Source organism: Mytilus edulis, chromosome 8, assembly GCF_963676685.1.
Source record: "Mytilus edulis chromosome 8, xbMytEdul2.2, whole genome shotgun sequence".
In the NCBI taxonomy this organism is placed as follows: Eukaryota; Metazoa; Mollusca; class Bivalvia; order Mytilida; family Mytilidae; genus Mytilus; species Mytilus edulis.
In genome coordinates, this window is record NC_092351.1 from 80,314,252 (window position 1) to 80,330,162 (window position 15,911).

Below are 15,911 nucleotides of genomic sequence, written 5' to 3' on the forward strand. Positions count from 1 at the left end.
AATGTTGATCTTCCATTAAAATATAGTTTCTAATTTGCATTACAAGACATGAATGAATTCTGTCAGAGACCCAAAGAACCAAAACATTATTTTCTTATGCCAAACAAGAATGTGTCCCCAGTACACAGATGCTCCATCAGCACAATCATTTTCTATGTTCAGTGGACAGTGAAAATGGGGGAAAATTGGTGGAAATCTTTCATTTGGCATTTAAACATGTGTACTGACTAGTAAGTTTCAAGTTGATTGGACTTCAACTTCATCAAAAACTACCTTAACCAAAAACTTTAACCTGAAGTGGGACAGACGAACTGCCGAACGGACGGACGAACGAATGCACAGACCAGAAAACATAATGCCCATAAATGGGACATAAAAAACTTAAGCATACAGTTGAACACACTGACAAGATTATTAGTGGGAAGATAAGTTTAAAGGTTATGCTACTTATTTACATTAGCCATTTAGCGCATCATTGTAAACCTCTGAACATAAAACAAGTGTTTAGCTCCAACATACAGATTTAATAAATGGCTTCACTTTACACAGGTTTACTGGTTTGAGAAGGCAGGTTTCTTGTAATTAAACTATCCAAAACCACAACAATAAAACACATGTTTTATCATTGAAACAATATTCCAGACAAACAGAGCTTACCTGAACATGAGCATGGTTTAAGTCTAAGAATGTTTAACTTCTGATACCAATATCATCGTTTAAGGACATTTATCTTAATAAGTTAATGGAATGTCAGACAGAGAATAAATTATAACACTGAAATTCAATTTAAAAATTCACATTTCTGATTTTATGATAATAAAAATATCATTAAAATCAACAGACAAATGTATAAAGTTTGTGGTCAACATCCTTAAAATGGTCAGTTCAATGACCTTAAGACCAAAAGTCAAAGTGGAATTGTTCATTTTTATGAGGATGCGACTCATTAAATCTAAAAGTTAGTTCTTAAATATAAATCACATTATTTCAAACAAAGGATAGTTAAGTTTATGGTAATGAAAATTTAATTTTAGGATGAAGTAAAAAAATTATTATATAATTTACAAATACTTGTGAAACTACAGTATAGATCAAAGCCCTATTTATGAGTTGTAAAAGTACAGTTATTAAAAGATCCACCAAGTGTATACTTTAACCTTACAAAAGGCTTATATCAATGCAAAGCTTTATTGTCACAGAATAGATGTTTCTCAATGCTGAACACATTTTTACATGCTGGCACTTTCTTTTTCTACAACATGTATAATTTCATTTCATTTCCACCACAATTAGAATATCTACCAATTTACTAAAACAGGAGCACAAGAAATCCAGTCTAAATAGAAACCTGAATATTATACATGCAGCAACACCAAACAAACCAGGATTAAAATTTGAGTTATCTCCCCTTAAGTATATATTTTTCTTAAAATTAGCAACCACCTACTAGAAGTTTAGAAAGCAAAATAAAACAACTGATTACTATTCATTAATGTAACAAAACAGAAATCCTAATATCATATCATTATGTTACACGTGTACATGCCACAAAAACCAAACCAACCAGGATTAACTTTTGAGTTATCTCCCCTTAAGTATATATTTTTCTTAAAATTAGCAACCACCTACTAGAAGTTTTGAAAGCAAAATAAAACAACTGATTACTATATTTATTAATGTAACAAAAACAGAAATCCTAATATCATATCATTATGTTACACATGCCACAAAACCAAACCAACCAGGATTAAATTTTAAGTTATCTCCCCTTGATTATATATATTTTTTTATAAATTAGCAACCACCTACTAGAAGTTAAGAAAGCAAAATAAACAACTGATTACTATTCATTAATTTAACAAAATACAGTTAGTCCACCACAGGTCTTATGTTAAGGAAAAATGTTACAAACATTTGGTGTACGTACCCGGAGTAACGTGGCGACTGAATTATTATCGGGACATGTTTCCTTGGTCTTATAGAATGTCTAGAATGTCTAAATTAGACAATTTAATCATAAAAATGCAGCAAATTTATAGGTAAGCATTTTGGAAATTATATAATTATACAATATTAACACTCAATAATTTCAAGTTTTTTATCTAAAATATATATTATATATAAGCAAGTCTAAATTGAAAACAAGGTTCAAACCTTTGATTGCTTTGGATAAAAACTGCTATTTTTATGCGTGTGCATGTAAAACGAATTTCATGGTAGAAGGATCAAAATACAGCACAAACAACATATTCCAAATGACCAAAAAAAAGAAAAGTATATTTTAACAAAACGCATTTGACTAACAGGTTGCATGAACAGTTGAAACCCTTTTCTTGGGATACAAATTTTTGCAGATTTGGTAAGTACAGGTGAAATTTGAATTTTTATGTTTAACGAATAACAAATTATAATCTAGTATGCAGAATAAAGCAAAAGCATAAAATCAAATATACACTAAAATTAAAATTTTACACAATCCCTGAAAAAATTGGTACTTTCGAAAGTAAATGGATCAACAGTGAACTAATTTTTACATGTAAAATTTTACACATGGTAACAGATTTTGACAAGTGTTCTTTCTTATTCTAAGACAAGGCCGCAGAAAACACAAAAGAATTTAAGGTCTTTCTATAAGTGATATCTGCATGTCAACGCAATCTAAATGCTTAAAAACAACTTAACCTTTTAACAAAGGTGACGACAGGACAACTTATCGCCCATCTCAACTCAAGTACTTATACACTTGTATAAAACAAACAACATATTCATGTGAATTTTTTTCCTATCCTATCATGCAAATACTTACATCAAGAAACAAGAGGACCTTCTTTAAACAGAATTACTTTAAATACTTTATCAACTTGCAAAAATGCACGCTTTTAATAAATTTCACAAAATGACACGTAAAAGTTACAAATTTTTGGAGTGTTTATTAGAAGGATGTGTGTCACTTATGGTCAGTTCAAGTGTTCATCAAATTTATGGAAGAGATTAAAAATTGATAATAATCTTTATGGGATTGTGTGTGCACATCTATAAAGTCAAGTTTTGACCTAAAACAACAAATTTATCTTTGAGGTATTATATATTTTCTATGTTTTAAATTTCTGTAAGTGTTTGAAAGGACATTCACTGATTTGATAGAATTAACTTTAAACCAGTGTGTGAACATCTATAAAGTCAAGTTTTGACCTCAAACAACAAATTATTATGAAGCACTATATATTTTCTATGTTTTCTGTTAGCATTTGGAAGGACATTCACCGATTTGACTGAATTAACTTTAAACCATATCTGCTTGCTTAACTACTTTCTTCAAGTGAATTTTACACAAAAAAGTATCATATTTTACACAAAAAAGTATCATATTTTACACAGATTTTATTTTTACTCTAGTAATCTCTTAAAAAATCTAACTGTTGTTTGGTAATGAAATATTTACAAATGTAACAAAACTTCCAAAGATGTCAATCTAAAGAAGATCGATGTAAAAGAATAGAAATTAATCTAAAATATACTACTTTAAACTAATTATTTTCAATTTCTGGAGAAAAAAAAGTCTGAGCAGCATACAAATATAATTTTTGTAGCAGTAGAACTGAAGCAGTTATATATTTATCAATCAAAGCAATGTCAAGAAATTTGTCAATTAGTAAAAATTTGAGTCAGCAAATCTATTTGGAACTCACTCAGAAGTGCAATGAGGGGGGATAGGACCTTTATCGGGACTCCGGGATTGGGTGTTTTTAAGCTCGGGATTTTGGGATTGACCCTTTCGGGATCCGGGAATCCTTTTTTCGGATTTCAGGATGTCGGGATTTGCTTTATTTAAATTCGGGACCTCGGGATTTCGTTTTTTCAAGTCCGGGATTTCAGGATCAAGACCCCTCCTATCCCCCCTCTGCAATGCATTGCCTGACACTGGAAGCCAGGACAGCCTTGAGAGAATTTTCACTTTGTAGAATCTCCATGTTATGCAATATATGAAAATCAATTTTCCAAATTGATATAAGGGAAGAAATTCAGAAAAATCACACTTATGTAGGTGTGTCCAACTAGTTCCAATACAAAATATTTAAAAAAAACTAAGAAACCAAGAAAAACTTCAAAAATCTTCTGCAAATAATTTTCTTGCATTCTCACTTTCTAACTCTAGACTGAAAATAAAATAATCTAATTCTGTTTGACCTACCTCTGTGGTGTTGTATCTCCACTCGACTGTAAATCTTTAGTCATCTGTAAATATACCACATACAAATATACAGTTATCTCCCTTTGGTCAGCAATTTCAAAAGTAAACACAATTAATTGAAATTTCACGTTGATAAAAATATATTCCTATGTGGTAAAATTTCATACAGTCTCTAATCATGGTAAATGTTTCACTCAGAAGACAGAACATTAATAAGAGTAGCTTTTTTTTTTTTAATAAGAGTAGCTTATAAATCAAGACTTGCATGTGTGCTATATTTTTATTTATGCTTAAGTTTTAGTTGTGCTTCAGTTTTGACATGTTTAGATATGTATTTTAGTAATGCTTTGCATGCATTTCAATATGCCTGTGCTATTATATATCTTGTCTGCATTTTGTGTGTTGTAATTTTGTGTTTATGTTCTTTTATATTCTTTAAAAATATTGAATCAAAATGAAATTTTAGTATCCATATTCCTATAAGGCTTAACAAGAATATTAAAGTCTTATGTTTTATTTACAACTGCACACTTCTCTCCATTAATATTAATCTTGCAATTCGTTGTTGTTTATGTTCTGTTCAGATAAGTGCTTCAAAACATTTTAACTTTTTTCATTTGTTTTGTTCTTACTTTTGTTCCTATTTTTCAGCCAAGGCTTTGTGTTGAAGATCGTACTTTGACCTATGATGATTTACTTTTACAAATTGTGACTTTTGGCAGTTGTCTCATTGGTACTCATAACACATCTTCTTACACCTATATTCATACCCAAAGAAGTATGCTTGTTATAGGGTTCTTTTAACTAAGAAACTTCTCATTAAATAAAATCAATGTAGAAGGACTATTTTCCTTTGAAATAAACCGTACCTGTTCTACCCTAGGTGATTCTAATGAATCACTTCGTTGGTGGTCAAAGGAAGACGAAATCACTGGTGTAACAGCATAGGGATCAACCAAACTAGAACCAGAATCAGAACCAATAGACTGTGGTCGTCTCGCCGTTTGGGATCTTACTCTTGACCATTCTGTCGGCTGTGGACGCATAGGTGGTCTCATCTCTGTGTAATTTCCACTATCTGTTGATGATATTGACCTTGACCTTCGTAATTTATCACCCTCTGCATATTTTTTACGAAAAGATTCGGTGACAGACAACCTAGTTGGACGATCAGGTTGGGATTGTACATTTCCATTATTTTGAAGTTGTTGGAGATTTTCTTCTTCATCTGACGGTAATCTACCCGTTTTTGTAAGCATAAAATTTTGTAGAGCATTTTTCTGAGCACGTTTCAGATCATCTCTGGAACCAACTAAATCGGCACGTGATGATGACGGAGAAGGCGATTTCTTATCGCTACCACTGTTGGAGTCAGATCGTAAATCTAAACGAGAACTAGAAGGAGAAGGCAGTCGATCACTGCTTCTTCTAGACGAATCAGAACTTGAAGGACTGCGTAAATCAGTCTGAGAATGAGATGGTGATTGCGAAAGTTTCTCTCTAGGGTTTGTTACTTTAGATTGACGCATGTCCAGATCTTTGTTGGGTAATAATTGTTGTTTAGGTTCATCAAGTTTAGATTCTGAATGTGTCTTATTATTTGCCATTCTTTCTTTCATTGGCCTAAACTGTTCTGATGAAGTTCTTTTTAAGTTTGTTCTTTCCAATTCAGTTTTATTTTGATACTCACGTAATTTTTCGTTCACATGCCTTTTAACATCAAGTTCACTATAATTTTGTTCATATGAAATTTCTCGTGACTTTGATTTCCTAAGAGCATCTTGCCATCTTGCTTCAGATGTTTCTTCGTTAATTGCACCAAGCATTTTATCACTATTTTGTTTTGCTCTTATTTCATTCATCGGCAAATAGTTTGAATCAGACTGTGACCGACTATGAATAAATTGATGATTTTCACTAGAACTTGACGAGACTTCACTTTCTTGTCTCTTATGAATCAAGCTATGTGTTTCATCATATACCCCATAAGCCTTTTTCATAGACTGTGTCCTACCTACCCAAGCAGTAGTTTTTGATTTTTTATCATTGTTATTTTCAGATTTGAAATCTTTGAAATTATCTCCCTTTTTCTCAAATGGAGACTTTTCATCAACGAAAACTGAATCATTTGATTCCCTTCTAGCTGTATGATGTGCTGGTCCCGGTATTCCTGGAACATAAGGGCCAGGAGAAGCATCATAACTATAATGGGTACTAGTTGATGAAAAGGTATCAGTAGAACTTCCTGTCTTATGTGATGGCGTGGATGAATCGGTACTCGGTCTAGAAAATTTAGGTCGTGAATCTTCTCTTGCTGATCTGGGTAAATTGATCATACTTGAGGTATGATCTTTGTGACTCTGATTCACCAATTGTGCTTCCGATCCGTACCGAGAGTTTTGTAATCCACGGGTACTACTAAATTTCTGTGAAAACATTGACGGATCAAGACTACGTCTTGGACTTTTCAACTTTTCAAACTGATGTAAATGTTGTTTTTCAATATCGTAGGTCCCATCAGGTTTAGGAGATGTGGCACTTTCAGCTTCAGACAAATCATCATGAATTATAACACTACTATAAGATCCTGATTCTCTAAGTTCACCAAAATAATGAGAATAGTCAGAGCTTGGACTACGTAATCCACTACCACCACTTGAACTTGTTGATCGTCTTTTATGTTCCTGGGTCTGATTAGCCAATAAATCACGTGCAAGTTTTCTCATGAACGGTGCAGAATGCTGATCTGTTGAATCAAGTTCTGAATTTATACTTTTTAGTAAAATTTTATCCTTTTCACTAGTGCTCTTTGGTCTAGGTCGAGATTCGTAACTTTCCTCATGTTTATCACGAGAACGTTTACGCATATGAACAAAATCGTCATCCTTGTTCGTGTTTTCTGGAGAAGTCTGAATTGCTTGGTTTGATTTATCAAATGGAAAATGCATATTATATCCTGGGGATGAAGGCGACTTCTTTTTTGGTGAATTGAATTCCGTCTGTGTTCCTGTTGTATAACACACCATAGTTTTCTTCACAAGATAACTATTGTTTTTCGGATCATATATGCTAGTTTGAACATTGTCCGGATAATTATCCTTAGATCCATGCGGAAGTTTGGAATCCTTAGGACTTTGCATAGGACTTGTACTACTGTCTGTAAATTTGTTGTCTGGTGTCACATGTAACAAAGATTTATCTGAGTACCTCAAGTCACTGAATGATGGTTGTTTAGAGTCCTTATCTGGACTAAGTAATGGATTTGATCCCGAGTCTCTTGCTATCCTAGAAGAATTGGGAGGCTCCTGGTAGCCCCTGTATTGAGGGGTGTATCTGTTATCTGCTGTTTTATTTGACACCCTTTGTGATGGATATCTCCCGTCACTCTCACGTTCTGGGGGGGACACATTATATTTTTCATCCCCAAATCGATGACCATCTTGGTCAAAGATTGGTTGCTGATATCCTGGTAGACTCTCAAAAAAGTCGTTCATTTTAGAATCAGTGTCTTTTTTATCACTTTTAACATGACTTCCATATTGCTGGTGTCTTTCATCTGGTCTTTTCAGAAAGACAGCAAAAGGAATAGGTTTTTTGAACCCAGGGTCACTTGCATTTCTGTCACTAGCTTTTCGTTCAGAATTTGGACTATTCCTGTCCTTTAATGCTCTAACATTATTTTGATTTGCATTGTGTTCATTTAACAAACTAAGTGGAGCATTTATAGGCTCGCCACTTTCTATATCAGCACTCGGTTGCGTTACTGGCCACGATGGATATTTAGCATGACTTTGGTTACTTAATGGCACATATTTTAAACTTGATATATCTCTGGTTGGCGGAGCAGGCGGAGAACACAAGGGACGATAATCCCCTTTCGTCAGCCCTTGAAGTTCTGGGTCACTTTCCTCCTTTTCTACTGGCGGGGGAAGTGTATATGACATCACATTAGGTTGGTTAATGCTTTGCTGTATATCTTGTAAGTTTTGATAGTCATTAGGATTATGTTTTGTGAATTGCGGTGACGATTGATAAAAGTTACTACTACTATGATATTGTCTAGGCGACTGTTTTTGGTAGGCATTTGGTGAAAACCATTTTTGATTTGCTGAATACGATGAAGATGATGATGATGTTGATGATGGTGTTGATTTTTTAACGTCGTCATGGATATTCGGACTAGATTTATTTATTAAAGGTGACGTGTAACTTCCAGTTTTTGGATGATGTGGTTCCTCCTTGTCGAGACTCGGAGAAGATTTAGATGGAGACAGATGAGGGTTGAAGTAACCTTGGTTACCGTCATATTTGTTAGGTAATATTTGTTTTTGAGACAAATCCGCCATCGTTGGCCATTCTTTCACCTGCTTTGTTGTGGGGGTTGTTGCTTGCTCCATTGGTAGCTGATTATCCCTGTTTTCATTCTGTACAGTGGCGCCCTCTCTCAATTCTCTACTTTCTTGGGTTTGATACGACTGTACTGTGGTGCCCTCTCTCAATTCTCTCCTTTCTTGGGTTTTATATGACTGTACAGTGGCGCCCTCTCTCAATTCTCTACTTTCCTGGGTTTGGTATGACTGTACAGTGGCGCCCTCTCTCAATTCTCTACTTTCTGGGGTGTGATATGGCTGTATACTACCTTCTGTTGATGAACTTACTGAAGGAGGTTTATCATAACGCCTAGGTCTTGAACCACTGAAAAAGAAAAGACAAAATTTAATTTAAATTGCATTACTATCTAATAAATTTCAAAATGTCAAAATGTTTTCTTTAAATATCTTTTATAACAAATAACTTGTAAAATTGACAAAATCAAGTACATACGTCCATGAAATGAAACGCCTATTACCTATTTTCTATGTGCACTATAAAATTATTATGTTGCAATGGACATTTATATCAGTTGGGTTTATTTTCATAATATGAAAGCTTTGATCAATTTTTCAATAGCTATTCAGTCAAGTTCACTAGTTTTTACAACTTAAGAAGTGTCCTTCTCCTAAACATGCATATAAAACACTCGTCGGCACTTAAAAATCGTTAAACAACAACTTATTTGTATGTTAAGATGCAGCCTTTCACGGATGTTTTCTGCATGTTTCCTAGGAAACTCACAACAATGTACATATTTTCTATAGAATCAAAGGTATGCTGTCATTTTCATATTACGTAATCTCGTTACAACAGTACCGTTACACCATGTCCTTGAAAAGAACCCATGTAAAGTTTTAATTTGTTTGAATCGCATCTAATCAACATGCAAATGCATGTCATTTTGTCATTAATTGTCTAATTAATAATTATGGATCACTTAATTACGGCTCGCATACTTGATCTGACATGCATTTAATTCTAAATAACCATGTAGAAATTACCAGACCGAAAAAATTGTAATTTGTCATTTAATAAAGTGTAAATATTAAACAAAAATTATTAAAAGAATCTGATGTAATACGTCTTTTATAAGTAAAATATTACAGGTGCACGTTTAATGAAAAGTCTTCCTTTGTATTTTTCCATGTTTATCTAACGACAAAACCACAGATATAACAAGGAACGAGACGTTATTAACTGCCATAAACGGCTTAAAGTGAAAGTACTTTCAAATTATGAACTTTTCCCATTGCAGGATTTTAATAATTTGGGTATACACATATATTTTAATATTTTAATCTTTATAAATGAAAAAGTTGAGAGAACTTAGGTCATTTCAACTTCAAGGCTAACAATTCAAATGTACTATAACATTTTTACGAATGAACTTTTTATCATATTTCTGTCAATTGATATTACCAGAATTGTACAGGGGTAATAATTTAAATCATCATTATAATCCTTAGGATGCCTTAGGGAAACACTGTATAATACAGCAGCCAAGTAAATAATTATATCTACAAATATGATCAAGTTATGGATAGAAAATTACAATTTCATAACTTGTTGACATTAGAATAAAATACTAGTATAACTCCCTTTGATGAATAATATATGAAAAATGGATAATAACATTTAATTTAATATAAATATGTAAATAATATCTGAATTTTGTACTAACAATTGTACAGAATACATCATTCTGCACTCACATGACATGCATTTTACAACAAGCTTTAGGCACCAACTACAATTTACACAAAAAATACTACATTCTTAACAAAAAAACTTCATCAAATATAACCTATGGCAAAATATATGCACCTTTGTATGCAAATCAGAATTTTAAACATTGCAATCTCTAATCTCTAATCTCTAAGCTAAGACGGAAACTGAAACTCGAATTACCTTAACAATAAGCAAATGACAATGTTTACTGCAACTTAAAAAACTTATTGACATTATAAATTGAATAAAAAATGTGATATGAGTGCCTGAATAAGAAAACTCTCCATCCAGTTGGTCACTAAATGAAAAAGTTGTCAATTATAGGTCAAAGTATAATGGCCTTCAACACTGTAAAACCCTGATGGCTCACAGACCAAACAGCAAGCTAAAAAGAACCTTAAAATGACTTTTGTTAAACAATTCAAACAGGAAAACCAACAGTATTATCTTTATAAAAACAAGAGAAGAGAAACAATTATGATCGAACCACACCAAGTTTAAATTTATTTAGGAGTGTCAGGTTTTATCTCAAAATCATTTCATGCATCGAAAACAACATAAAACTTATATAAACCTTGAAAAGACTATTCACACTAACCTTTCAATTGCTCACTTCAAACGTGTTTAATTCAGAAATTCTTACGCTCCTGATCATTAGATCCATATTAAAGATAAAGTGACAGAGAAAAAAAACACCAAAACAAGTATTACATAATGTTACATGGTAGACATGTATAATATCTACGTAGGTTGTGACAGATATATACAAATTTATTAATAAAGGTATTAGACAAGGAGACCAAATGTCCCTGGTATTTTTGTATGTACTTTGTCAAAAATGTTGCAAACACTTTGAAAAAGATTGACAAACAATAAAATCCATATATGATTTTAAATTTTTATCAAGGAACATTAATTGCTAGCTGTAAAATGTTCTTGCATGCAAACAGTATACTTTATGCCAGGGAATTTAAAAAGAAAATGTATTCTATTTATAACTGTGATGTAAAATTTAAAAAATTAAAAATTTCAACTAATTTTTTTTTAACTGGCCGAAAGTTTTATTTATTCATGGTTGCTGGCAGAAGTTAATATATTGAGGTGTTTTAATAAATTATATTCAAGAAAAAGTTCTGTACCAAATACATATAGCAGCAAAAAAGTTATCTTTCAGAAATTTGTTTATTCTGGTCCATATAAAACCGGCTGACAAAGGAGATTTTATAGCTATGCACATTTCTTTTATATATAACTTATACAGGTGTTTCAATGTTTGCTAATTTATTGTTCCTTAAATGAGTCAAACAATAATCTTGTTATATCAAATATGAAAAGACTTATCTAGGTTCCTGATATCAAAAGTCAACCGTTATACAAAAGAACAGATCCCCCAAAGATTAACAAGTATTTGTTGGAATCAAAATTTTGCTCTCTCTGGTCCAAAAATTCAATAAATCAACCAAAATTCATCCAATAATGTCATAATTTGTAAGAAATATTTCTATCCATCTGTTACCCAATTAATTCAGGTGTCACAAATAATTCAAACAAACAAATGTCTGACTGACTGAACTTATTAACACCTAATTTATGTCTTATACTTTCGGATACCCTCAGGTGTTTACATAGAACATACATGAAAACAATCCCACCTGTAAAATAGATGCAGTAACTTGATAATTGAGCATCAGTTCACATGCCTCACCAGATATTGTTTCAACAAATTGAATTGAAACCTGTCAAAAACCAGATTATGACATTTTATTCTACATCATTATATTCAAACACAATTATATCTAAGAAAATGTAAAAATGTCACAGGAGATGAATGTTACGTATGATTACCGATGAGACATTAACTATAATCCACCTAACTCCATCCTGATTTAGTGTACTGTGGATTCATTTATATTCATGGTTTCCAATTTCTGTGGATAAAGAAAACTTACACTTTCATAGATATTTAATTTCGTTGTTTTTCTAAAGTCAATCAGTATACAAGTCTATGGAAAATTTGTAATTGTTGAACATTTAAATTTATGGTTCCTGTGTACCCACGAAATCCTCAAAAATTGGTATCCAACGAAAAATAATGAATCCACAGTAAATAAGGAAATGCATGTAGTATAATTACCAATGACACATTAACTATCCATCTAACTCCATCCAACAGATTTAGTGTATTGAATCGTTGCTCAGAGTATAAGACAACTTTACATACACTTGAAGAATCAACTCTATACAAGGTTATACAGTATATCGTCTCAAGAACACCTGTGTGAAGTAACACCCTTAAGTCTTATCCATTTCAAAGTCACAATTATGTCAAAGTACCTTTTAAAATATATACAACTAAATATTTTGAAATCAACTTAAACCTGATTAAATCAAATACCTATATATAATGACACTAGATAATCACATTTCTACTTGATATTACTCAATTTGAAATATTTTCTAAATCTTGACACAGTGTTTGCATTTTTTGTGGACATTCTTAGGCATACAATGATAAACCCAAGTAAAAACACCCATTTGTATAATGGACTATTACGACTTAATGTATATCCTCTCAAGATTTCTATGTTTAAACAACGCTCTTCTTTGGTCCCATATTACATTTTCTAGTCTTTATATTATGAGTGTGATGTTATACAAAAATACATGTCGATAAAGAGCTGTCATAATAGTACCGTGAGTTGCCTGAACATTACCAGGGTCAATAAATCTCCTACATATAAAAAAGAAGATGTGGTATGATTTTCAATGAGACCAATCTTCAAAAGAGACCAATTCAAATGATACAGAAATTAACAACTGTAGGTCACTGTATGGCTTTCAACAATGAGCAAAGCCCATACAACATAGCCAGCTATGAAATGCTGTTTTTAGATGGTTGAACTTCACTGAGATATGATGACCTTTTCTGTGTTTTCAAATTTATCCCAAAACAGGCCTCAAAGAAGCTAAAATGTTATAAACCTCAATGGTAACCATGATGTCTTGTTTTATATTTATAAACAGATTTTTTCTTTGTTAAGCTTACAAAATCTTAACATGAATAATAATGATCCTTTTCATTGTTAACTATAACAACAAAGAGAAAATAGGCATGTCACCTTTATGTCGATTAAATGCATGTCTGCATACTTCAGTACATTGTATAACAAAATCTGGTATCTTTTGAGGAATTTTTACCAGTACAAGAGAATTTCAATATAGTTTAGTAAATATAAAAAGCTGTGGTATTATTGCCAACAGACTGTGCAAATTTCGGGCTGTATAGCCAGTTATTGTCTTCACTTCCATCATCGTATGATTGCCAATGAGACTAATTCACCATAGACTCAATGATGTAAACGAAAAGCAAAAACTCCCAAGTCGTCTTTGAAAAAGAATTGCATATATATATGCACATCAAAATGAATGCAATGAATACAAGAGGCTCTCAAGAGCCTGAATCGCTCACCTTAATTCTTTTGGTTAAATCTCTCATCAATGATTATTTTGGCTTTTCAATTTATTTAAATGTTTTTTGGATCGTCCTATTTTCTTCAGAAGCCAAAAAAAATAATCATTTTCTCCTATGTTCTATTTTAGCCATAGGAGCTATGTTTCTTGATATATAAGGAAATAAAATATAAAATTTATACTAGATACTCTGAAACTCATTTAGCCTAAGTTTGGCTGAAATTGATACAGCAGTTTCAAAGGAGAAGATTTTTTAAAGTAAGTCAACATGATGAACAAATTGTGAAAAAAGTCTTTAAAGGGCAATAACTCCTTAAGGGGTCAATTGACAATTTTGGTCAAATTGACTTAATTGAAGATCTTACTTTGCTGAACATTATTGCTGTTTACAGTTTATTTCTATCCATAATTATATTCAAGATAATAAACAAAAACAGCAAAATTTCCTTAAAATTATCAATTCAGGGGCAGCAACCCAACAACGGGTTGTCTGATTCATCTGAAAATTTCAGGGCAGATAGAAATTGACCTGATAAACAATATTACCCACGTCAGATTTGCTCTAAATGCTTTGGTTTTTGAGTTATAAGCCAAAACTGCATTTGACCCCTATGTTCTATTTTTAGCAATGGCGACCATGTTTGTTGATAGATCATAACTTCGGATACAATTTACAAACTAGATACCCTAAGGAACATTCAGTTAAAGTTTGGAAGTATTTGGCCCAGTAGTTTCAGAGGAGAAGATTTTTGTAAAAGATTACTATGATTTACGAAAAATGGTTAAAAATTGACTATAAAGGGCAATAACTCCTAAAGGGGTCAACTGACCATTTCCGTCATGTTGACTTATTTGTAAATCTTACTTTGCTGAACATTATTGCTGTTTACAGTTTATCTCTATCTATAATAATATTCAAGATAATAAACAAAAACAGCAAAATTTCTTTAAAATTACCAATTCAGGGGCAGTAACCCAACAACAGGTTGTCTGATTCATCTGAAAATTTCAGGGCAGATAGATCTTGACCTGATAAACAATATTACCCCATGTCAGGTTTGCTCTAAATGCTTTGGTTTTTGAGTTATAAGCCAAAAACTGCATTTGACCCCTATGTTCTATTTTTAGCAATGGCGACCATGTTTGTTGATAGATCATAACTTCGGATACAATTTACAAACTAGATACCCTAAGGAACATTCAATTAAAGTTTGGAAGTATTTGGCCCAGTAGTTTCAGAGGAGAAGATTTTTGTAAAAGATTACTAAGATTTACGAAAAATGGTTAAAAATTGACTATAAAGGGCAATAACTCCTAAAGGGGTCAACTGACCATTTCCGTCATGTTGACTTATTTGTAAATCTTACTTTGCTGAACATTATTCCTGTTTACAGTTTATCTCTATCTATAATAATATTCAAGATAATAACCAAAAACAGCAAAATTTCCTTAAAATTACCAATTCAGGGGCAGCAACCCAACAACGGGTTGTCTGATTCATCTGAAAATTTCAGGGCAGATAGATCTTGACCTGATAAACAATATCACCCCTGTCAGATTTGCTCTAAATGCTTTGGTTTTTGAGTTATAAGCCAAAAACTGCATTTGACCCCTATGTTCTATTTTTAGCAATGGCGACCATGTTTGTTGATAGATCAAAACTTCGGATACAATTTATAAATGAGATACCCTAAGGAACATTCAGTTAAAGTTTGAAAGTATTTGGCCAGGTAGTTTCAGAGGAGAAGATTCTTGAAATAGTTTACGACGACAGACGACGACAGACGACGGACGACGACAGACGCCAAGTGATGGCATAAGCTCACTTGTCCCTTCGGGACAGGTGAGCTAAAAAGGTAAATGCATTCGCTAATGTAGAAAACACCCTAATTCTATTATTTATGCATATCACTCTAGAAATAAAGAATTAATTACCAAACAACAACCAAATAGATCATTCAATGACAAAAGACCTTGATTTTAATGTACTTGCAGAAATTTTTGTAGGAGTAACTACATATTGAATTTTAACTTCAAAATGATTCGCTACATTGATTAAATTTTAATATGAATCAACTTTGAACTAAAATTAAAAAGCACATAATGTCATTTCTGTTGTTATGAATTATTAAAATATAACATTTTC

The 15,911-nt window shown here is 32.3% G+C and overlaps 1 protein-coding gene across 10 annotated transcripts in view; it reads right to left on the minus strand.

The window, feature by feature from the left end:
• The window catches only part of LOC139486373 (protein Shroom3-like), a 116,107-nt gene that overhangs the window by 32,446 nt on the left and 67,750 nt on the right, over nucleotides 1-15,911 (minus strand). For 9 of the 10 annotated variants that reach the window (XR_011655566.1, XM_071271243.1, XM_071271240.1 and 6 more), the window contains 3 exons: nucleotides 5,062-8,887; nucleotides 4,193-4,236; nucleotides 1,928-1,996 (listed from right to left, as the gene is read on the minus strand). Coding sequence is in view for 9 of the 10 variants with exons in the window: in XM_071271243.1 (XP_071127344.1) it covers nucleotides 1,928-1,996; nucleotides 4,193-4,236; nucleotides 5,062-8,887 (3,939 nt within the window). In the remaining variant the exon portion in view is untranslated. The remainder of the gene's footprint in view (nucleotides 1-1,927; nucleotides 1,997-4,192; nucleotides 4,237-5,061; nucleotides 8,888-15,911) is intronic. The other variant, XM_071271241.1, reaches the window with a different exon arrangement.